Source organism: Saimiri boliviensis, chromosome 1 (assembly GCF_048565385.1).
Source record: "Saimiri boliviensis isolate mSaiBol1 chromosome 1, mSaiBol1.pri, whole genome shotgun sequence".
In the NCBI taxonomy this organism is placed as follows: domain Eukaryota; kingdom Metazoa; phylum Chordata; class Mammalia; order Primates; family Cebidae; genus Saimiri; species Saimiri boliviensis.
Genome location: NC_133449.1, coordinates 214761286 through 214786821, shown reverse-complemented (window position 1 = coordinate 214786821; position 25536 = coordinate 214761286). Strand labels below are relative to the sequence as shown.

At 37.3% G+C, this 25536-nt stretch overlaps 1 protein-coding gene across 9 annotated transcripts in view; it reads left to right on the top strand.

Annotated features, from left to right (window-relative positions):
* SLF1 (SMC5-SMC6 complex localization factor 1) overlaps nt 1-25536 on the top strand; it is a 114301-nt gene that overhangs the window by 21381 nt on the left and 67384 nt on the right. For all 9 annotated transcript variants that reach the window (XR_012513103.1, XR_012513102.1, XR_012513101.1 and 6 more), the window contains 5 exons: nt 240-402; nt 6748-6891; nt 8882-9025; nt 9808-9957; nt 11402-11524. Coding sequence is in view for 4 of the 9 variants with exons in the window: in XM_074383484.1 (XP_074239585.1) it covers nt 240-402; nt 6748-6891; nt 8882-9025; nt 9808-9957; nt 11402-11524 (724 nt within the window). In the remaining 5 variants the exon portion in view is untranslated. The remainder of the gene's footprint in view (nt 1-239; nt 403-6747; nt 6892-8881; nt 9026-9807; nt 9958-11401; nt 11525-25536) is intronic.

Below are 25536 nucleotides of genomic sequence, written 5' to 3'. Positions count from 1 at the left end.
AGCCTTGCCTTTATCAAGAAATGGAAAGGTAAAAAGACTGAGCGTGATTTTTTAAATATCTACTCCGAACAGTTTATAATTTAAGAAATTACTGCAGTATTCTCTGTGATCCTCAACTGCCCAAAGAAATTAGTCTCTATTAGAAAATTTTATTCCTACTCCTAAGAAATAATTTAGATAATTTGACCAAATAAACTCAAATTTTCTAATACTTTTGTACTATTTATATTTTTATTTAGAGTTTTGGAGGCTGGAAAGGCAAATATTATTTTACCAAAAAGTTCACCAAGTGGAATAACTCATGTGATTGCCAGTAATGCAAGAATTAAAGCTGAGAAAGAAAAGGATAACTTTAAGGCTCCATTTTATCCAATTCAGTATCTAGGGGATTTTCTTTTAGAGGTAAGTAAAAAAAAAAGTAAACATTTTATTTTGTTTCATGTGTTTATTTTATAAAATATCAATATAGCAAAATATAAAAGTGTTCTAACTTTTGAAAATATACTGATAGTAATTTAAATGACACTTTTGAAAGGCGGTGGCTCTCAATTACTTAAATATTCATGAATACTTCTATAGATTTGAAAGAAATCTGTTAAACTTAACATTTATTTTGAGCCTCTGCTTTTGTTTTCAGTGCTTTAGTGATAAGTAGGACAAAATAGTTTTAAGTATTTTAAGTCAGAGTATAAATAAAATAGTAGAATAGATAGTATTATATAGTATTATATGAGAATTTGGGGATTATTTTTCCTTTGAAAAAAAGAGTTATTTTAAGGGTTTAGAAATATTGTCCTGTCCTATTCCCCTACATTCTCCTTCTTACTTGGTACAAATAATGTTCCTCAAGTTGTCTGAATGGGAACCAAACCCTAGAAGAAACTGTCCAGGAGATAAGCAAAGAAGAATTTTGAGCACTCAGGGTAGAAGAGAACCCTTAGTATGTCCAAAAATGATCTTCATATAGGAAAATCATCTTCAGTGTTTCCCATTTTGTAGATACCATATCTACAGATATGTTTTATCTAATACTTTATATCAGAGATCTGGGAATTATTCTTAAAATCTTGCTTTTCTTTACTCCTCTCATCTGTCAGCTACTAAGTCTTATTGATTTTCTCTCAAATAATTCTGGACTCAAACAACTTCTCTCCTTCTGTACTAACATCATACTGAGTTTATCGTCTTTTCTCTGCCCTCTTGGAATAGGCTTCTGCTTATCCTTCCTGTTACTCTACCTTTTTACTCTAATTTCATAGTTACTCTTCCTCTAGTACAGGTGTCCCCAAACTAAGGCCCGTGGGCTGCATGTGGCCCCCTGAGGCCATTTATCCGGCCCCCCGCCGCACTTCAGGAGGGGGCACCTCTTTCATTGGTGGTCAGTGAGAGGAGCACAGTATGTGGTGGCCCTCCAATGGTCTGAGGGACAGCGAACTGGCCCCCTGTTTAAAAAGTTTGGGAAGGCCTGCTCTAGTATATTCTAGTTCATTCAGAAAAAGCAATCAAAATACTCTTAAAATAATATTAATCCTGTCACTCCCCTATGCAAAAGCCTTCAATGGCTTCCCATTGTCCTTAGGACAAAGTCCTAAATATCTAATAAGGCTTACAAGTTCCCACAGGATTCCTGTCATTCCTGTCTTTTCAGTTACATCCTGCTTCACTCTTATCTATGCTATGCTTACTATGCTATATACATGAAAACTCCTCCCAGTTTCTTAAATAAGCTAAGCTACTCCTAACTCAGTGTCTTCTCAAAAGATATTTTTTCCTGCTGAAAAGTTATTTTCCACTACTCCTTCACTCTCTGGGTCTTCCTACCTCCTGCTCATGTTTCAGGTTCTGTTATGTTACTCTAGAGGGAAGCCTTCTTGTTCCCTTTACTCAGTGAGGTTCACCTATGTGTTCTCATAGCATTATTTTGCTTGGTACTCTGCACAGTTACAGTTAAGTAATTGACTGGTTATTTGGTTAATGTCTGTTGTCCCGTGTAGACCAAAAGCTCCTTGTCATCAGGCATCATGTCAGCCTTTTCCATTGTTATATTCTGATCACCTCACAAATAACCTGGCACATGGGTTCTCATTCAATATTTGTTAATAGAGATGTTGTGAAAGATGTTTGAGTCTTCCAAAAATACATATAATGTATCATATAGTTCCCTTTCCTTAATGAGTAGCAGCAATGTATATTGGAAATTTGACCTTAGTTCAAAGAAGGGATCTGCTTGGACTATGGATAATCTCATTGTCCTTGACAGTCATTAGTTAGGAACGAGCATGTGAACCAATTCTGATCAATGGGTCATGAAGAGACCCATTGGGTTGGTTTTCTGTTATTTACAGCCAAAAGCATACTATCTGATAGACCTCTCTGAATAGCTTAAATGTAGTATTAGCTATGAACAGAATGATAGATGTTTTTAATTAGATTAGTAAAGGTATATTAATTTTCTTTTTTCTTTGGGAAATAATGCTTAAAGTGCAACATATACTGTGCATTATCTATGATCTTATTTTGTAGTATTTTAACAACATTCATATCTAGCTGCTGAAATAGTATAGCAATAGTATATCAACCAAAATAGCAGATAATCTCTAACTTATATGTAGTTTTAGAATACATTGTTTTATAAGTTCTGGATCAAATGACTGGCAGTTCATAACCAATCGAAATAAGGAAGGCATATTGTGATCACTTAAGTTAACTTTATTTCAGTGTCTTGCTTTTCTTTGCTATAGATTATATTATAATCCTCATTAGATGGATTTTGAAGTGTCATCTAAAAAGAGTTGCTATGTAAAATTACTGAGTTACAGTAACAATAAGGCCAGATGTGGTGGTTCTGTAATCCCAGCACTTTAGGAGGCTGAGGCAGGAGGATCACTTGGGGCTGGGAGGTTGAGACCAGTCTAAGCAACATAGCAAGACTCCGTATCTACAAAAAATTTTAAAATTTGCTATGTATGGTAGCACACATCTATAGTCCTAGCTGCTCTGAAGCTGAGGCAGGATTTTTTTAGCCCAAGATGTTGACGCTGCAGTATGCTCAACTGATTGTGCCACTGCACTCCAGCCCGAGTAACAGAGTCAGACCTTGTCTATTTTTTTTAAAAAAGTTAACTTTATTGTTTTAACCCTCTTAAACTTCTTGAAAAGCTTCTGAGTATATCAGAATTCAAAATCTGTTTCGTTCAGGTTTATAGATATTTATTGAAGACTATTGTTGTATCAGGCATTATGCAATGCACCAGGGATATGAAAATGAATAAGATTATATATCACTCTTTGAGATGCTTTATTTAGTGATGTAGAAAGAGTGTGGACACTGTTACTTGCAATTCACATGAATTGCGGATTTGTAAAACTATGTAAAAGGTACAGGAGTACAGAGGAACAAATGACTAACATATCTCAACTGTTTAGCCCAAGGAAGGTTTCATAAAAATGAGAGGCTACCTAGGAATACTGAAAACTTATCTTGACTACTTAGGAAAGAAAAATGAACTACAACAGTCTTACAGGAATATGTTAGGATTAACAGAAACACGTAGACTTTTTGAGCCAGATTAACAAATTTGTGACACAGATTTATAATGTAGTTCTGTGACCACAGGAGAGTCATTTATTGAGTGCCTTAGTTTCTCCCTTTGTGTGTAGAAGCTAATGTTACATTGTTTTGGTGGTTATGAGAATTATTACAACTACTACTTTGAGGTAATAGTGAATGGTTACTGTGGTTCAAGTACTATGTTAAACATTTTACATGCTCAATCTAATTTAAACCTCGTGTTCATGGGTAGTATGTATTATATCTCCATTTACTGATCAGAATTAATTTTGAGGTAAAATTGAGTTTAAGTAACTCGTTCAAGATCCCACAGCTGTCATTTATCAGAGCAGAAATTTAAAGCCAACCACTCAGTCAGTTTTAAGTCGTCTTTCCTCAAATCTTCCTTTTCGTGATCCTTTTTGTCTCCCTATTTTGAGTATTATTAGATTTCCAGTCTCTTTGTAAGTAGTTAAAAAATAATAAATGCTGTAATCGATACCTAAATGAATATCTTAGGATATCTTTCATAATCCTAGGATTATGAAATGCCATTTAAGCATCAGGGTATAAGTACAAGTTAAGAACCAAGTAGCACTGAGAGGACTCCCTTTCTTGATTTATCTGGCACTCCATCTTCTTATGCATCTGGTCTAATCAGTTCATTCAAGTTGTATGACTGATGCTTTGGCTGAATATTGGAATAAGACCTGGAGACCAGAGTATATCAATTATACCTAGCCCAAGGCAGGAAACTAAGTCAAATATCAGAATCGAAAGCCAACTCTCATTGCCCCAACTGTGTTGCCCTACTCCTAGATAATAGAATAAGTAGCTGATTAAGCAGGCTTTTAGTTATCCTTTAGTGCATAGCACTATACTGTGGTATATGTATACTATAGTATATATGTATACTGGTCTTGGACTGTCTTTCTGAGATTATAAAAGGAGACAAACACCTAACCCAATACCTAGTATATAAGTTATCACTAAGATACTTATAACGAATAAAATCGAATATTTATAGTTAAATAAAATAATTGCTGTATATTTCATAAGAGTCACCAATTAGACAAAGTATTAGTGGCTTAGGGAAAAATATATGTGGATCATTTGTTTAGCTATATAGAAAATAGATTATTTAATTTCAAATCTTCAGATGTTAAATCTGTATCAGGCTGTGATTTTTAAGTAGTTATATAGGATACTTGTATCATACATCCTAATTTACTCATATGTAGCATCTGAAATAGGCACGTAAGTAAATATATTGGATTAGGAAACAGTTTCTTTTTTGCTTTATTGCTGTTGATAAAACAAACTTTTATGATACCACCATATTCCCTTGGTGTGTTCCTTTGCATTCTCTATAACGAGAAAGTATATGGGATTAATTCATCCTGTATTCTGGAGATTTTTTGAGGACCTGAGCCTATGGATTTGTCCTCCCATTGCCAACCATGTGAAATTTAAAGCCAGAAACTTATTTCCGTCCCCTGCTGCAAGTTGTCCTTGACAGAAATTGTTGTTGATACATTCTTTGGTCCCAGTAATAGGAAGGGAGAAAAGTCTCTATTTTCTCAGTTTTCAATTTCATCTTTCTGAGTTGCTGAAAAAGAAATTCAGTCAGCTATTCTCAGGGATTATTCTGTGGTTTCAGAATTGCAGCCTGCTGAAAGAGTGGCCCTCATTTTAACATAGGAAGCCAAGGGCAAGTGAGTCGGAAATAAAGATCACATTATAGACCTTAACACATTTTGTTTTTTTATAATTGTTCCCTAGGAAGACTGTGATTGTCCAGTCTCTTTGGGTAGAGGTAATAAATCTGAACAGCCTCCCTTCCCTTCCCTCCCCTTCCCCTTCCCTTTCCCCCTCTTCACCCCCCCTCCCCCACCCCCTCCTCCTTCTCCCTGCCCCCTCCTCATCCCCTTCCCTTTCCCCCCTCCCCCTCCCCCTCCCCACCCCCTCCCCCCTCCCCATACCCCTCTCCCTCCCCTCCCCCTCTCCCTCCCACTCTCCCTTCCCCTCCTCCCCCCATCCTTCCCCCCTCCCTTCCCCCTTCCCTCTCCCTCCTCCCCTTCTCCCCCCTCCCCCTCCCCTCCCCTTCCCTGCCCTCTCTCTTTCCTCCTTTCTTTTTTCCTTCCTTCCTTCCTACCTATCTTTCTGTGTTTCTGTCTGTATTTCTGTTTCTTCTCTTCTCCCCTTCCCTCCCCTTCCCTCTCCTCCCCTCCCTTCCTTTTCTCTTCTCTTTTTGCTCTCTTGCCCAGGCTAGAGTGCAGTGGTGAAACCTTGACTCACTACAGCCTCTGTCTCCCGGGTTCAAGCAATTCTGCCTTACTCTCCCAAATAGCTGGGACTACGGGTGCATGCTGCCACACCCGTCTAATTTGTGTATTTTTTTGTAGAGACAGGGTTTCACCATATGCAAGAATGGTCTTGATCTCCTGACCTGGTGATCCACCTGCCTCAGCATCCCAAAGTGCTGGGATTACAGGCGTCAGCCACTGCACCTGGCCTGAACAGCCTTTCATAATTACATTTTGGGAACTGTCATGACCTCACTTTTACTCCCAGATCTTTATGTTACAAAGCTTACAGAATTATATGTGTAAGTGCATATGCAAGAAATTTTAAAATAATTATTGGAAGTTGATTTATGAATTCAGTTTGGATTCCTTGGCAAGAGAAATTTAGTCATTTGACATAGAGCTAGATTAATATAATTGTTGTTTATTGCTATTCAAGTAAGAGTATTGTGTAACCTTTTCCTCTCTGTGTGGGGTATACTTGCAAGTGAAGTCTTACCAGTAAAAAACTGAAAAATAATGCAAGAAAAAGTCTTATCTATAATTGATGATTTTAAAAATCTAGATTGTAACTTTAACTTGGATAGGGACTAGATAAAATATTTTTGTTACTGGTTATTTGTAAAAATAATTGGTTGTTAATAGATCAGCAAAGCATTGGGCTTTTCTTGAGATACACGGAAACACTTTTTTCAGGACCTTTGCTATAATGATTTTTTTCCCTGAAAGATTTTTATCTGTGTTTAGTAACTTTTGATTTAAGAGGGTGCATTTTACCTACTTATTTGACAAAATGTTATGTAATTATAGTTAAAGTTTAATACTATAAAAGGTACATGATGTTGAAAATACACTTAGATGATTGCCTAAACCATTTTTACGTACATACAGAAAGAAATTCAGAATGATCAAGATTCTCAAACCAGTTCTGTTTGGACTAAACATGGCAATGAAGAAAAAAACAAAGATTTCAGGAAAGATGCAGGATTTCTTGAAATGAAAGGTGCCTTAAGAGAGACCATGTATAAAACCCAGGTAAATTTTATAGGCTGAAAAATGTACATTTCTTGTGTTTCTTACAGAATTGTTTGAGAGGCAAAGTATAGTGGGAAAAACCAGATATTGGAATCAGAAGGCTGGTGTTTGAACCGTGTGTTTATAGTCTGTGGCTTGAGCATGTTAGGAAATTGTCCTATGTCTCTGTTTTGGAACTCTTGCTGAAGTAATGTTTGTATGCATATAGAAATACAGAGTTCCTTATACATAGTGTGTAATTAATGGTGATTACTTAAAAACTCTGATAGGTTTAGGTAACGTATGTTTTATAAAGCATTTTCTTACCTGCGATCACAATATATATTTATAATTCGTGTAAATTCAAGTATTTAACTGTATATAGAATGAAATTTAAAATATACAAATGAATTCTATTTTGATTGATTTGTAAAACAGTAAAACAGAAAGGACTTTGAACTTGGAACAATGAAAAGTACCTCAAGAAAGCATATATGGTGACTCTAAAGTACGGTTTTTCAAACAGCAGTAGAAACCACAAAAAGGACATTATTATTTCTGCTCTAGAAGAGTTAATATTCAGTTATGTTCAGTTTCATATTGTGTTTACTAAAGCAGTCTACTCGGTTAATTTATCAAATTATTAACCTGATAATTACTAGTCTAAACTAAAAGTTTTATGGATAAGCAGGAAAAAAATTCAAAAGAGTTTTTCCCATATCAAGTATTTTTTGAAAAATAATTCTAGGAGTAATTTTGAACTTTTAAAATTGCACAGTTTCCTAAGAAATTGTATGTGGCAAGATTTGCCACAACTTTTTTTTTTTTTTTTTTTTTTTTTTAAGCATTGTAGGTTTTGGGGTTCATGTGAAGAACATGCAAGATTGTTGCATAGGTACACACATGGCAGTGTGATTTGCTGCCTTCCTCCCCATCACCTATGTCTGGCATTTCTCCCCATGCTCTCTCTCCCCAACTCCCCACCCACCACTCTCCCTCCCTTATTTCCCACAACTTTTTAAACTTAAAATATTTTTGCATTTTTCCTGACTTTTTCAATGTATGTTAATATTTATGTGACTTATAAGACTACTTTTTGTAATTTACTATATGTGCATGTTTTAATGAGAAGCTTTTTTGAGTTGACGTGCCTCTTGTGAAATATGCATTGTGAATCACAGTATATAGTATTTTTACATATAGAAAGAAATGTAAAATGATGGACTTATTAAAATAAGTTTAGTTTTGAATAAACATGGCAGAAGAATAAAATAGAGATTCCATAAAAGAAATGGAAAATATTAAAATACATATAAAGTCATATACACACAGTTTTGGTCAACAGTGGACCCCATATATGACAGTAGTCTCATAAGATTATAATACCATATTTTACTATGCCTTCTTATGTTTAAATACACTAATATTCAGCATTGTGTTGCAGTTGCCTACAGTATGCAATACTGTAACATGTCATAAAGATTTGTAACCTAGGCACAATAGGCCATACCATATAGACTAGGTGTGTAGTAGGCTGTACCATCTAGATTTGTGTAGGTAGACACTGATGTTTGCACAATGACAAAATCACCTAATGAAGTACTTCTCAAAACATATCCCCATCATTAAGCAGTGCATGACTGTATATATGTCTTCTTGAGTTCTTTCTAGGACTCAAATTGTATATGTAAAATTCAAGTAGAAATATCTTTTTTAAAAATAGCTATTTTGATATCATGAATAAACAACATGATTTTTAATACTACTTAATCTGAATTAAGCACATAGGTAAACTAAATTAAGCATATTTGTTAACATACTATAAAGCTTTGTGAACTGAAAACGCTTATGTTCTGCTTGATCTTATATGATTCAGAGAGCTCTTTACCATATTTAACCTTGTATGTATATTTTACCAAACCTGTGTTCCTGGATTTTGTGACTTGTGTTGATTGTATTGAAGCTTTATTTAATCCACAGTCTTAACTGAATTACTTTTACAAACACACAGAAAGAAATGCAAAATCACGATGAAGATATTAATGTTGGTTCTGTTTTGACTGAACATCACAAAAAAGAATCCAGTGGTTCCAGTAAAGATTTGAAATTTATTAAAATGAGAAATACCTTTGGAAGGCATACATATGAAAATCAGGTAAAACTTTCCAAATTAAAAATAATTGTTTAAAATATATGTGTGTTTACAGTATACTTTTCTGCAGCTTTAAAAAATACATAAAATGAGTTCTTATATATCCAATATCTGTATTAAGAAATAAAGCATTACCAGTTTTTTAAGACCTGCTATTTTCTAATGCATCCCCTTTGTCCCTCTTACTTAGAATTAAACTTTGTCTTAGAATTTGTTAATTCTTTTCTTGTTTTTCATTATAGTTTTAACAGCTATGTGTGTATTCCTAACCCTCTATGGTTTAGCTTTGTCTAATGTTTATGTTTATGTTATTTGTAGACTTTTTTGCTGGTGTATATAAAATGATATTGTTTGACTATGCCACTATTAAATTTTTATCTGTTTTACTGTTGATAAGCCTTTAGGCTTCTTGTTAATTGGTTTGTGTGTTTGATTGGTAGGTTTTTGCGATTATGAAGAATTCTGCTATGAATAGTATGAACATTATCTTGTATACCTCTTGGTATACATGTTCAGTAATTTATCTGTCTCGGTTGCTATATTCCTAGGAAATGGAGTTGCTGGGTCATAAGGACTGTGCATGTTCAACTGTACTAGGCAGTGTCCAGCTTTTTTTCAAAATATTTTATTAATATACACCTCTGTCAATGGATGAAATTTTCTGTTGTTCATACTTCTTTATTTTTTAATATGGTATATACTTGTGTAAAAGTCACTCGAGTTTATTTGGATTTGGTAACATATGTCATTGATGTTGAGATTTAATTTGGTCTAAATACATGTAGAAGGAAATTAAGAGAAAAGATGAAGATATTCAAAGGAGTTATGCTTTGAGGAGAAAACGCAAGAAAGGAAAAGAAAGCGACTGCAAAAAAGATGTTGAACCTGAAAAAATTAAAAGTACCTTAAGAAGGCACATGTGTTATAGAGATCAGGTAAAGCTTTGTAAGCTAAGCTATATTTATTTTTAATTTTTTGGTTGTTCTCTAATCTAGATATATAATACTATGTGTTTTATGAAAAATCTTGAGTCAATCTGGTATAATATTCATAGTTAATATTCTAGTTAACTTTGGTCCACAGTAAATGTATTTCTACATGCATACACAAAGAAATCTGAGTTAATAATCAAGGTATTCCATGAATTTCTTCTGCCTGAATGTAATGTAGAAAAAGAAACTGAAAAAGACTATTTCTTAAAATGAAAAAATCTGTAAAACTACATGTGTGTATAATTGGGTAATACTTTCTAATGTAAATTCTATTTTTTATTTTGCTCTTTTTTTGCGTAATACAGATCATTTTTAATGAGATCTTGTTTTTAAAATTGAATCCTTCATGGGTAAATTTTCTCTAGAGTATGACTTTTTAAAAATCTAAATAAACCGTTAACATGGGCTGGATGTGGGGGCTCACACCTGTAATCCCAGCACTCTGGGAGGTCAACAGGGCAGATTGCCTGAGCCCTGGAGTTTGAGACAAGACTGGGAAACATGATGAAACCTCATCTTTACCAAAAATACAAAAAATTAGCTGGTGTGGTTGTGGGTGACTGTAGTCTCAGCTCCTTGGGAGGCTGAATTGGGAGGATAGCTTGAGCCTGGGAGGCAGAGGTTGCAGTGAGCCAAGATCTGCACTGCACTTCCAGCCTGGGTGACAGAGTGAGACCCCATCTAATTCATTAATTAATCAATGCCATGCCATACCATACCATACCATACCATGTATATATGTGTATATTCAGAAGGATTTCAGGAAAATGATAAAGGTAAATAGGTAATGAATTTTGTTTTGTGTGACCAAGGCAACAACAAAAAAACAGTTCAAGGAAAGATTTGGACCAAGGTAAAGTGAAAAGTACACATGTAAATATCAGTTAATTCTTTACAAATTGAAATGTTGGGGTTTGGTTTTTTTTTGAGACGGAGTCACGCTGTCACCCAGGCTGGAGTGCCATGGCGATGATCTTGGCTCACTGCAACCTCTGCCTCCTGGGTTCAGGCAATTCTCCTGCCTCAGCCTCCCAAGTAGTTGGGATTACAGGCACCTGCCACTGTGCCTGGCTAATTTTTGTATTTTTAGTAGAGACAGGGTTTCACCATCTCTGCCAAGATGGTCTTGAATTTCTGACCTCATAATCCACCTGCCTCAGCCTCCCAAAATGCTGGGGATTACAGGTGTGAGCTACCACGCCCAGCCAAAATGTTTGCTTTTTAAGTTTTTTCTTTCATTATATAATCTTGATATATGATTGTGAAGATTTTTGCTGTGGTTAACAAGGTATGAATGTGTTCCTCTTACATTGTCCTTTGTGATATCATCTGTGTTGATACTATCTTTAGTACATTTTCTAAAATCATTTTACTTTGCTATATGCAGAAAGAAATGAAGAATTCTATTTTTGCTGAATATACCAAAGAATCAAAAAACATGGATATCAGGACAGATGTAGATGTTGTTGAAATAAAACATGCCTTAAGGAAGCACATATATAGAGCTCAGGTAAAACATGTCACATGAAAAATTTTGTATAATATCCTGTCCTACTATAGTGTAATCAAAATATATACACACATACACGTGTATGCTTAATATGTCATAAAATAACTTTCTTAGTTTATTGGTCTGTTGTAGAGTAATGTATTTGGGCGTTAGTACATTAAATAGACTGAATTCTGTCCTGTTTATACCTCAATAATGTCACAGATAAGTCATGGGCTTGAAGTCTTGGCCATAAAGTCTTTCCCTGAAGTGTTTCCCCTCTATAATTTTACAGTTTCAGGTTTTACCTAGAAGTCTTTAATTCATTTTGAGTTGATTTTTGTATATGGTGAGAGATACCAGTCTAGTTTCATTCTGCTTATGGTTATCCACTTTTCTCAACATTATTTAATGAAGACTGTCCTTTCCTCTGTGAATGTTCTTGGCACCTTGTCCAAAATTAGTTTGCTTTAAATATGTGGGTTTATTTTGGGGTTTTCTGTTCTTCACTGGTCTATATGTCTGTTTTTATACCAGTACCGTGCTGTTTGAGTTACTATAGCTTTGTGGTATACTTTGAAGTGATGTAGTGTTTACCTCCAGCTTTTTTCTTCTTGCCTAGCATTGCTTTGGCTATTTGGGGTCTTTTTTGGTTGTTTACAAATTTTAGGATTGTTAATCCTGTTTCACAGAACAATGTCATTGGTATTTTGATAAGGATTGCATTAAATCTGTAGATTACTTTGGGCAGTATGGTTATTTTAACCATATTAATTCTTCAAACTCATGAACAGGGAATGTCTTTCCATTTGTTTGTGTCCACTTCAATTTCTTTCATCAGTGTTTTGTAGTCTTTTCCTTGTAGGTATCTTTCACCTCCTTGGTTAAATATATTTCTAGGTATTTTATAATATTTAGAGCTGTTATAAGTGGGATTGCTTTCTTGATTTATTTACAGCTAGTTCATTATTGGTATATAAAAAGGCTACTGATTTTTGAATGTTAACTTTTTATCTCATAACTTTAGTGAATTCATTTATCAGTTTTAAGTGATTTTTTATTTTTGGCAAGTCTTCATGTTTTTCTACATGCAAGATCATGTCTCCAGAAAGGGACAATTTTACTTCTTTTCCAGTTTGGATGCCTTTTCTTTCTTTTATTTGCCTGATTGCTCTGGTGAGGATGACTTTCAGTACTGTGTTGAACAAAAGTGGTAAAATTAGGCATTCTTTTTTAATTTCAGTTCTTCCCAGAATGGCTTTCATGTTTTTCCCATTCCACATAAGGTAGCTATGGGTTTGTCATATATGACCTTTGTTATCTTGAAGTACTTCTGTACCTAGTTGGTGGAGAGTTTTCATCCTGAAGGGATTTTGAACAAATTTTATTAAATGCTTTTTCTGTGTATATTGAAATGATCATATAGTTTTGGTCCCTTCATTTTGTTTTTTATTAATTTACTTATTTGTATATGTTGAACCATCCTTGCATCTTTGGAATGAATACCACTTGATCATAGTGTTTTTGTCTTTTTGCTGCCTTCTTGGATTTAGTTTGCTGAAATTTTGTTAAGGATTTTTTGCATCTGCGTTTCTCAGGTGTATTGCCCCATAGTTTTCTTTTCGTGTTGTGTCTTTGTCTAGTTTTGATATCAGGTTAATGGTGGCCTTGTAGAACGAGTTAGGAAGAATTCCCTACCCTTCATTTTTTGAAACAGTTTGAAAAGTATTGTTGTTAGTTCTTTATATGTTTGGTTGAATTCAGCAATAAAGTCTTTTGGTCCTGGGCTCTTTTTGGTTGGGAGAGTTTTATTGCTGATTAAATCTCATTACTCATTGGTCTGTTCCGGTTTTCTGTTTCTCCCTGATTGAATCTTGGTAGGTTACATGTGTCCAGGAATTTATCCATTTCCCTTAAGTTTTTTAATTTGTTAGCATATAGTTCATAATAGTCTCTAATGATCTGTTGTATTTCTGTGATATTAATTGTAATGTGTCCTTTTTCACTTCTGATTCTATTTATTGGTTTTTTTTCTTTTTCTTCGTTAGTCTAGCTAATGGCTTATTGATTTTATCATTTCAAAAAATTACTTGATTTGTTTCATTGATCCTTTGTGGTTTTTTGGTCTCTGTTTTGTTTGATTCTGCTCTTTATTATTATTTATTAATATATTATGAAATTTTATTCTTGTAGGTAATCTTTATAATAAACATTTATTAATTTATAAATAATCTAATTGTATTACATTTTATTTATTATTTATTTCCTTCTACTAATTTGATGTTTGCTTTGTTCTTGCTGTTCTGGTTCTTTGAGGTACATTGTTAGGTTGGTTATTTGAAATCTTTCTACTTTTTAGATATAGGCTTTTTTTTCCCCCCAATAAATGTCATATTTAGCACTGCTTTTGCTATATTCTATAGGTTTTGGTATGTTTTGTTTTCATTTTTATTTTTTTTTCACTATTTTTGTCACATTGATTTCTAAATACTAAAATACTACATATTTTTATGGATTGTTAATGTTTTGATTTTTTATTACCATTTCTAATTTTTCATTGCTAGCATATAGATATATAATTGATTTTTGTACATTGCTTTGTGCCCTGAAGCCTTGAGAAACTCACTTATTGGCTTGTTTATGTTTTAGATTCCAGTGAGTTTTCTATGTAGTCATTTCATCTGTGAATAAAGTTATTTCCTTCTTTGTATGTGTGTGGGTGGGGGTATGGGTGTGTAGGGGTGTGTGTTTGCAGGGAGGGTGTGTTTATATATGTATATATACATATATACATGTGTGTATATATTACTTGTGTGTGTGTGTGTGTGTGTATATATATATATATATACACACACACTCTAAGTTCTGGGGTACATGTGCAGAGCATGCAGGTTTGTTACGTAGGTATACATGTGCCATGGTGGTTTGTTGCATCCATCACCCTGTCATCTACATTAGATATTTCTCCTATTGTTATCCCTCCCCAATCCTCCCACCACCTGCTATCCCTCCCCTAGCCCTCCACCCCCCAAAAGGCCTCAGTGTGTGATGTTCCCCTCCCTGTGTCCATGTGTTCTCATTGTTCAACACCCATTTATGAGTGAGAACATGCAGTGTTTGCTTTTCTGTTCTTGTGTCAGTTCACTGAGAATGATGGTTTCCAGCTTTATCTGTGTCCCTGCAAAGGACATGAACTCATCCTTTTTTATGGATGCATGGTATTCCATGGTGTATGTGTGCCACATTTTGTTTATCCAGTCTATAATTGATGGACATTTGAGATGGTTCCAAGTGTTTGCTATTGTAAACAGTGCTGCAGTAAACACATGTGCATGTGTCTTTATAATAGAATGATTTATAATCCTTTGGATATATCCCAGTAATGGGATTGCTGGGTCAAATAGTATTTCAATTTCTAGATCCTTGAGGAATCGTTACACTGTCTGCCACAATGGTCGAACCAATTTGCACTCCCACCAACAGCGTAAAAGCCTTCCTGTGTCTTTACACCCTCTCTAGCATCTGTTGTCTCCTGATTTTTTTAAACATCGCCACTCTAACTGGCATGAGATGGTTATCTTACTGTGGTTTTGATTTGCATTCTCTAATGAACAGTGATGATGAGCTTTTTTTCATACGTTTGTTGGCTGCATAAATGTCTTCTTTTGTAAAGTGTCTGTTCATATCCTTAGCCCACTTTTGAATGGGCTTGTTTGGGGTTTTTTTGTAAATCTGTTTTAGTTCTTTGTAGATTCTGGACATAAGCCCTTTCTCAGATGGGTAGATTGCAAAAATTTTTTCCCATTCTGTTGGTTGCTGATTCGCTCTAATGATTGTTTCATTTGCTGTGCAGAAGCTCTAGAGTTTGATTAGGTCCCATTTGTCTATTTTGGCTTTTGTTGCCAATGCTTTTGGTGTTTTAGTCATGAAGTCCTTGCCTAGGCCTATATCCTGAATGGTTCTGCCTAGATTTTCCTCTAGGGTTTTTATGGTTTTAGGTCTTATGTTTAAGTCCTTAATCCATCTGCAGTTAATTTTAGTGTAAGGTGTCAGGAAGGGGTCCAGTTTCTGCTTTCTGCACATGGCTAGTCAGTTTTCCCAACACCATTTATTAAACAGGGAATCCTATCCCCATTGCTTGTTTTTGTCAGGTTTGTCAAAGATCAGATGGTTGTAGATGTGTGGTGTTGCCTCCGAGGCCTCTGTTCTGTTCCATTTGTCTATATCTCTGTTTTCGTACCAGTACCATGCTGTTTTTATGACTCTAGCCTTGTAGTATGGTTTGAAGTCAGGTAGCATTATACCTCCAGCTTTGTGCTTTTTGCTTAGAATTGACTTGGCTATACGGGCTCTCTTTTGGTTCCATATGAAGTTTAAGGTGTTTTTTTCCAGTTCTGTGAAGAAGGTCATTGGTAGCTTGATGGGGATAGCGTTGAATCTATAAATTACTTTGAGCAGTATGACCATTTTCATGATATTGATTATTCCTAAACCATGAGCATGGAATGTTTCTCCATCTCTTGTGTCCTCTCTTATTTTGTTGGGCAGTGTTTTGTAGTTCTCCTTGAAGATATCCTTTACATTCTTTGTTAGTTTTATTCCTAGGTATTTTATTCTCTTTTTAGCAATTGTGAATGGCAGTTCGTTCTTGATTTGGCTCTCTTTAAGTCTGTTATTGGTGTATAGGAGGGCTTGTGATTTCTGCACATTGATTTTGTATCCTGAGCCTGCTGAAGTTGCTTATCTGTTTCTGGAGAATATGGGCTGAGACGATGGGGTCTTCTAAATATACAATCATATAGTCTGCAAATAGAGACAATTTGACTTCCTCCTTTCCTCATTGAATACCCTTTATTTCTTTTTCTTACCTGATTGCTCTGGCTAGAACTTCCAATACTATATTGAATAGGAGTGGTGAGAGAGGGCATCCTTGTCTATTGCCAGATTTCAAAGGGAATGCTTCCAGTTTTTGCCCATTCAGTATGATATTGGCTGTGGGTTTGCCATAAATAGCTTTTATTATTTTGAGATATGCTCCATCAATACCTAGTTTATTGAGAGTTTTTAGCACAAAGGGCTGTTGAATTTTGTCAAAGGCCTTCTCTGCATCTATTGAGATAATCATGCGGTTTTTGTCTTTGGTTCTGTTTATGTCGTGAATTATGTGTATAGACTTGTGTATGTTGAGCCAGCCTTGCATCCCCGGGGAGGAAGCCTCTTGATCGTGATGAATAAGCTTTTTAATGTGCTGCTGCAATCAGTTTGCCAGTATTTTATTGAAGATTTTTGCATCTATGTTCATCATGGATATTGGCCTGAAGTTTTCTTTTCTTGTTGAGTATCTGCTAGGTTTTGGTATCAGGATCATGTTGGTCTCATAAAATGATTTGGGAAGAATTCCCTCCTTTTGGATTGTTTGGAATAGTTTCAGAAGGTGTCGTACCAGCTCCTCCTTGTATGTCTGTTAGAATTCAGCTGTGAGCCCATCTGGACCTGGGGTTTTTTTGGTTGGTAGGCTCTTAATTGCTGCCTCAACTTCAGACTTTGTTATTGGCCTATGCAGGGTTTTCACTTCTTCCTGGCTTAGGCTTGGAAGGATGCAAGTGTCCAGGAATTTATCCGTTTCTTCCAGGTTTACTGGTTTATGTGCATGGAGTTGTTGGTAGTAATCTCTGATGGTAGTTTGTGTTTCTGTGGAATCAGGGATGATGTCCTCTTTATTGTTTTTTATTGCATCTATTTGATTATTCTCTCTTCTTCTTTATTAATCTGGCTATGGGTCTATTTTGTTGATCTTTTCAAAAAACCAGCTCCTGGATTATTCTTTTTTTTTTTTAAGGGTTTTTTTGTGTCTCTATCTCCTTCAGTTCTGCTCTGATCTTGTCTTCTGCTAGCTTTTGAGTTTTTTTGGTCTTGCATCTATAGCTCTTTCAATCTTGACGATAGGGTGTCGATTTTAGATTTTTTCTTGCTTCTCATGTGGGCATTTATTGCTGTATATTTTCCTCTAGACACTGTTTTAAATGTGTCCCAGAGATTCTGATATGTTGTGTCTTTGTTCTCATTGGTTTCGAAGAACATCTTTATTTCTGCCTTAATTTCATTGTTTATCCAGTCAACATTCAAGAGCTAGTTGTTCAGTTTCCATGAAGCTGTGCGGTTCTGAATTAATTTCTGAATTCTGAGTTCTAACTTGATTGCACTGTGGTCTGAGAGACTGTTATGATTTCTGTTGTTTTGCATTTGCTCAGGAGTGATTTACTTCCAATTATTTGGTCAATTTTAGAGTAGGTGAGATGTGGTGCTGAGAAGAATGTATGTTCTGTGGATTGGGGATGGAGAGTTCTGTAAATGCCTATTAGGTTTTCTTGTCCAGGTCTGAGTTCAAGTCCTGGATATCCTTGTTAATTTTCTGTCTCATTGTTCTGTCTAATATTGACAGTGGAGTGTTAAAGTCTCCCACTATTATTGTGTGGGAGTCTAAGTCACTTTGTAAGTCATTAAGAACTTGCTTTATGTATCTGGATTCTCCTGTATTGAGTGTGTATATATTTAGGATCATTACCTCTTCTTGTTGCATTGATCCTTTTCCCAGTATGTAATGTCCTTCTTTTTCTCTTTTGATTTTTGTTAGTTTAAAGTCTATTTTATCAGAGACTAGGATTGCAACTCTTGCTTTTTTTTTTCTTTGCTCTCCATTTGCTTGGTAAATCCTCCTCCATCCCTTTATTTTGAGCCTATGTGTATAGTTGCATGTGAAATGAGTTTCCTGGATACAGCACACTGATGGGTTTTGGCCTTTTATCCAATTTGCCAGTCTGTGTCTTTTGATTGGGGCATTTAGCCTATTTACATTTAGGGTTAACATTGTTATGTGTGAATTTGATCCTGCCATTTTGATGCTAGCTGGTTGTTTTGCCTGTTAGTTGATGCAGTTTCTTCATTGTTAGGTATGTTTTTGGAGTGGCTGATACTGGTTGTTCCTTTTTGTGTTTAGCGCTTCTTTCAGGAGCTTTTGTAAAGCAGGCCTGGTGGTGATGAAATCTTTGAGTAATTGCTTGTTCGTAAAGGATTTTATTTCTCCTTTGCTTATGAGACTTAGTTTGGCTGGATATGAGATTCTGGGTTGAAAGTTCTTTTCTTTAAGGATGTTGAATATTGGCCCCTACTCTCTTCTGGCTTGTAGGGTTTCTGCTGAGAGATCAGCTGTGAGTCTGATAGGCTTCCCTTTGTGGGTGACCTGATCTTCCTCTCTGGCTGCCCTTAGCATTTTCTTCTTCATTTCAACCCTGGTGAATCTGACGATTGTGTTTTTGGGGGTTGCTCTTTTTGAGGAATATCTTTGCAGTGTTCTCTGTATTTCCTGGACTTGAATATTGGCCTGCCTTGCTAGGTCGGGGAAGTTTTCCTGGATTATATCCTCAAGAGTGTTTTCCAGCTTGGATTCATTCTCTCCATTACATTCAGATACACCTATCAAACATAGATTAGGTCTTTTCACATAATCCCATATTTCTTGGAGGCTTTGTTTGTTTCATTTTATTCTTTTTTCTCTAATCTTGCCTTGTTTTATTTCATTGAGTTGATCTTCGACCTCTGATATCCCTTCTTCTGCTTGGTCAGTTCGGCTGTCGAAACTTGTGTATGCTTCACAAAGCTCTCATGTTAGGTTTTTCAGCTGCATCAATTCATTTATGTTCCTCTCTAAGCCGTTTCTTGTCGTTAGCATTTCATCAAACCTTTTTTCAAAGTTCTTAGTTTCTTTGCATTGGATTAGAACATATTCTTTTAGCCCAGAGAAGTTTCTTATTTCCCACCTTCTGAAGCCTGTTTCTGTCAATTCATCAGACGCATTCTCCATCCAGCCTTGTTCCCTTGATGGTGAGGAGTTGTGTTCTCTTGTAGGAGGAGAGGCATTCTGGTTTTGGGTGTTTTTATCCTTTTGTGTTGGTTTCTTCCCATCTTTGTGCATTTATTTACCTGTAGTCTTTGTAGTTGGTCACTTTCAGGTGGGGTCTCTGAGTGGACGTCTTGTTTGTTCATGATGAAGTTACTTATTTCTGTTTCTTAGTTATCCTTCTAAAAATCAAGCCTGTCTGCTGTAGGATGGCTGGAGGTCCACTCCAGACCCTGTTTGCCTGGGGCTCACCTGCAGTGGCTGCAGAACAGTAAGGCTTGCTGCCAGTTTCTTCTTCTGCTTTCTTTGTCCCAGAAGTATACCTGCCAGATATCAGTCTGAGCTTTCCTTTATGAGGTGACTCTTTGGATATGCAGGAGTCTGGGAGCTGCTTGAGGAGACAGTCTGTCCTATATAGGAGCTCAAGTGCAGAGCTGTGAGCTCCGTTGTTCTGTTCAGAGCTGCTGAGGAGCTATGTTTAAGTCTGCTGCAGCAGAACTCATAACCGCCTTTTTTTTTCCAAGATGCTCTGTCCCAGGAACGTAAAGCTTTATTTGTAAGTTTCTGTCATGCTGCTGCCTTATTTTAGGGATGTCCTGCCCAGCAAGGAGGTAGCTTATTCACAGTCTGCCAGCAGAGGCATTGCTGAGCTGCTGTGAGGTCTGCCCAGCTGCCATGTGAATTTCCTTGCAGTCCTGTTTATAGGGGTATAGTTAGAACTGCCTCAGCAGTGGCTGCCTGCCACTATAATGGCAGACTCTCTCTGTAATGGTGGACCAGCCTCGGCAATGGTGGACTGCCTTGGCAATAGCAGACTACATTTGTAGTGTTGGACTGCCTCGGTAATGGTGGATGCCCCTCCCCCACAGAGCTGGCCTGTCCCAGGTTCAGCTGAGCTTGCTGTGAAACTCTCAATCCAGAGTGTTTTAGATTGCTGGTCTTTGTAGGGGTGGGACCAGCTTTGCCTGATCACCTGGCTCCCTGCCTCAGACCTCCTTTTTTTTTTCAGTTGAATGGGCGACTCCGTCTCCCAGGGGTTCCAGTAACCAGTTGAAAGGGCACCCTAATTTATGTGAGTTCTTGTGCAGAGACCCACTATACCAGCTGAAACAGCTGCATTGGAGGCCCTTGGCGCTTTTTCACCTGGGAATCTCCTGGCCTGACTCTCTATTTCAGTCCCCTTTTTATCAGTTGAATGGGTGACTCTGTCTCCCAGGCACTCCAGTCACCAGCTGAAATGGCGCCTGGACCCGTGTGAGTTTTTTGTGTGGAAACCTGCCAGGCTGGCTATAACAGCCGCACTAGAGACCTGTGGTACTTCTCTACCCAGGAATCTTCCTTGTCTGTGGGCAATAAATATCGGTCTGGAAATGTGGTGATCACTCACCCTCCACACTCTTGCTGGAAGCTACAATTCAGAGCTGCTCCTACTCTGCCATCTTCTGATTCTACTCACTTTTCTATTAGTCTGGCTAGTGGACTATCTATTTTGTTGATCTTTTTTAAAAAACCAGGTCCTGGATTTATTGATTTTTCTGAAGGGTTTCTTGTGTCTCTATCTCCTTCAGTTCTGCTCTGATCTTAGTTATTTCTTGTCTTCTGCTAGCTTTTGAATTTGTTTGATCTTGCTTCTCTAGTTCTTTTAATAATTACATTAGACTGTCGATTTTAAATTGTAGACACACCTTTCCTTGCTTCTCTAGTGGACATTTAGTGTATAAATTTCCCTCTAGACATTGCTTTAAATGTGTCCCAGATATTCTGGTACATTGTGTCTTCGTTCTTACTGGTTTTGAAGAACATGTTTATTTCTGCTTTCGTTTCATTATTTATCCTAAAGTCATTCAGGAGCAGGTTGATCTGTTTCCATTTAGTTGTGTGGTTTCGAGTGAGTTTCTTAATCTTGAGTTCTAATTTGATTGCACTGTGATCTGAGAGACTATTATGATTTCCATACTTTTGCATTTGCTGAGGAGTTACTTACTTTCATTTATGTGGTCAGTTTTAGAATAAGTGCCATGTGGTGCTGAGAATAATGTATATTCTGTACATTTGGGGTGGAGAATTCTGTAGATGTTATTAGGTCAACTTGGTCCAGATCTGAGTTCAATCCTTTATATCCTTGTTGATTTTCTGTCTTGTTGATCTGTCTATTATTGACAGTGGGGTGTTAAAGTCTCCCACTATTGTTCTCTGGGAGTTGAAATCTCTTTTTAGGACATTAAGAACTTGCTTTATGTATCTGGGTGCTCCTGTATTGGGTGTATATATATTTAGGATAGTTAGCTTTTGTTACGTTAATCTCTTTACCATATGTAATGCCCTTCTTTGTTTCTCTTAATTTTTTTTTTTGTTTGTTTGTTTAAAGTTTGTTTTGTCAGTGACTAGATTTGCAACCACTGCTTTTTTTTTTTTTTTTTTTTTTTTGCTCTTCATTTGCTTGGGAAATCTTCCTCCATCCCTTTATTTTGAGCCTATGAGTGTCTTCGTACATCAGATGGGTCTCCTGAATACAGCACACAGATGGTTCTTGACTCTATCCAGTTTACCAGTCAGTGTCTTTTGATTGGGGCATTTAACCCATTCACATTTAAGGTTAATATTATTATGTGTGAATTTATTCTTGCCATTTTGATGCTAGCTGGTTGTTTTTCTTGTTAGTTGATGCAGTTCCTTCATAGTGTTGATGATCTTTACAATTTGTTACATTTTTGCAGTGGCTGGTACTGGTTGTTCCTTTCCATGTTTAGTGCTTTCTTCAGGAACTCTTGTAAGGCAGGCCTGGTGGTGACAAAATCTCTCAGCAGTTACTTGTCCGTAAAGGATTTTATTCTCCTTCACTTATGAAGCTCAATTTGGCTGGATTTGAAATCTAGGCAAAACCATTCAGGACATAGGGGTAGGCAAGGACTTCATGACCAAAACATCAAAAGCATTGGCACCAAAAGCCAAAATAGGCAAATGGGATCTAATCAAACTCCACAGCTTCTGCACGGCAAAAGAAACAGTCATTAGAATGAATCAGCAACCAACAGAATGGGAAAAAATTTTTGCAGCCTACCCATCTGACAAAGGGCTGATATCCAGAATTTACAAAGAACTAAAACCGATCTACGAGAAAAAAACAAACAAGCCCATTCAAAAGTGGGCGAAGGATATGAACAGATACTTTACAAAAGAAGACATACAGGAGGCCAACAAACATATGAAAAAATGCTCATCATCACTGGTCATCAGAGAAATGCAAATCAAAACCATATTGAGATACCATCTCATGCCAGTTAGAATGGCAATCATTAAAAAATCTGGAGACAACAGATGCTGGAGAGGATGTGGAAAAATAGGAACACTCTTACACTGTTGGTGGGAGTGTAAATTAGTTCAACCATTGTGGAAGACAGTGTGGCAATTCCTTAAGGACCTAAAAATAGAAATTCCATTTGACCCAGCAATCCCATTACTGGGTGTATGTCCAAAGGATTATAAATCGTTCTACTATAAGGACACATGCACATGAATGTTCCTTGTGGCACTGTTTACAATAGCAAAGACCTGAAACCAACCCAAATGCCCATCGATGATAGACTGGACAGGGAAAATGTAGTACATATACACCATGGAATATTAGGCAGCCATCAAAAATGATGAGTTCATGTCCTTTGTAGGGACATGGATGAACCTGGAAACCATCATTCTCAGCAAACTGACACAAGAGCAGAAAATCAAACACCGCATGTTCTCACTCATAGGTGGGTGTTGAACAATGAGAACATATGGACACAGGGAGGGGAGCACTACACACTGGGATCTGCTGGGGAGAAATGGGGGAGGGACGGCGGGGTGGAGAGGTGGGGAGAGATAGCATGGGGAGAAATGCCAGATATAGGTTAAGGGGAGGAAGGCAGCGAATCACACTGCCATGTGTGTACCTATGCAACACTCTTGCATGTTCTTCACATGTACCCCTAAACCTAAAATGCAATTAAAAAAAAGAAGAAAGAAATTCTAGGTTGAAAATTCTTTTAAGGATGTTGCATATTGACCCCCACTCTATTCTGACTTGTAGGGTTTCTGCTGAGATCCACTGTGAGTCTGATGGGCTTCCCTTTGTGGGTAACACGACCTTTCTCTCTGGCTGCTCTTAGCATTTTTTCCTTCATTTCAACCCTGGTGACTCTGTCAATTATGTGCCTTGGGGTTGCTCTTCTCTACGAATATCTTTGTGGTCTTCTCTGTATTTCCTGAATTTGAATGTGGGCCTGCCTTGCTACATTGGGGAAGCTCTCCTGAATAATATCCTGAAGAGTATTTTCCAACTTGGTTTCATTCTCCCCTTCACTTTCAGGTACACCGATCAAATGTAGATTTAGTCTTTTCACATAATCCTTTATTTCTTGGAGGCCTTGTTCTTTTCTTTTCACTCTTTCTTCTTTAATCTTGCCTTCTTTATTTCATTGAGTTTGTCTTCAAGCTCTAATATCCTTTTTTCCACTTGATTGGTTTGGCTATTGAAACTCATATATGCTTCATGAAATTCTTGTGCTGTGTTTTTCAGCTCCATCAAGTCACTTATGTTCTTCTCTACACTGGTTATTCTAGTTAATATTTTGTCTAACCTTTTTTTCAAGGTACTTAGTTTCCTTGCACTGGGTTAGAACATGCTCCTTTAGCTCAGAGAAGTTTGTATTACCCTGCTTCTGTCAATTCATCAAACTCATTCTCCATCCAGTTTTGTTCTCTTGCTGGTGAGGAGTTGTGATCCCTTGGAAGAGAAGAGGCGTTCTGGTTTTTGGTGATGTCACCCTTTTTGCACTGGTTTCTTCTCATCTTCGTGGATTTGTTTACCTTTGCTCTTTGAAGTTGGTGACTTTTGGATGTGGTCTGTGACTGGATGTCCTTCTGTTGATATTGAAGCTATTTCTTTCTGTTTTTTTAGTTTTCCTTCTAACAGTTCCTTCTGCTGCAGGTCTGCTGAAGTTTGCTGGCAGTCCATTCCAGATCCTGCTTGCCTGGAAATCACCTGTAGGGACTGCAGAACAGCAGAAATTACTGCCTGTTCCTTCCTCTGGTAGCGTCTTCTCAATAGGGTATCCACCAGATGTCAGCCAGAGCTCTCCTATATGAGATGTCTCCCAGTCAGTGTAAACGGGGGTCAAGGATCCATTTGATGATGCAGTCTGTCCCTTATCAGAGCTCAAGTGCTGTGCTGGGAGATCTGTTTTTCCCTTCAGAGCTGCCAGTGAGGGACATTTAAGTCTGCTGAAGTGGAGCCCACAACAGCCCCTTTTACCAGGTGGTCTTACCCTGGAAGATAGGGGCTTTATTTATAAGCCCCTGATGGGCTGCTGCCTTTTTTCAGAGATGCCCTGCCTAGCAAGGAGGGAGTCTGGTCACTGTCTGCCCAATGAAGCCTTGCTGAGCTGCCATGGGCTCCACCTAGTTGCTGTTTAAACTTCCAGGCGACTTTGTTTACACGGGCGAGGTTAAAACTGCCTACCCGAGCCTCAGCAGTGGCAGACACCCCCACCCCCATTGAGCTCAGACTGCTGTGCTGGCTGCGAGAATTTCAAGCCAGCGGATCTTAGCTTGCTGGTGTTTGTCAGATTGGGACCCACCAAACCAGATCACTTGGCTCCTGGCGTTGGCCCCCTTTTTTCAGGGAAGTGAGTGGTTCTGTCTCGCAGGCATTCCAGTCACTACTGGGGTATGAGGAAAAAACAAAACAGCTGCAGCTAAAATGGCCACCCAGTTTTGTGCTAGAAACCCAGGGCACTGGTGGTGTAGGCACCAGAGGGAATCTCCTGGTCTGCGGGTTGTGAAGACAGGGAAAAGCACAGTATCTGAGCCAGAGTGCCGAAGTGTCTAGAAAGTCCCTAATGGCTTCTATTGGCCAGGAGAGGGATTTCTTTTGCCCCTTGCACTTCCTGGGTGAGGCAACATCCTACCCTGCTTTGGCTTGCCCTCCTTGAGCTACACCCACTATCTAATCAGTCACAATGAGATGAACCTGGTACCTCAGTTGGAAATGTGAAGTTATTTATGGCAAACCCAAAGCCAATATCATACTGAATGGGCAAAAACTGCAAGCATTCCCTTTGAAATCTGGCAATAGACAAGGATGCCCTCTCTCACCACT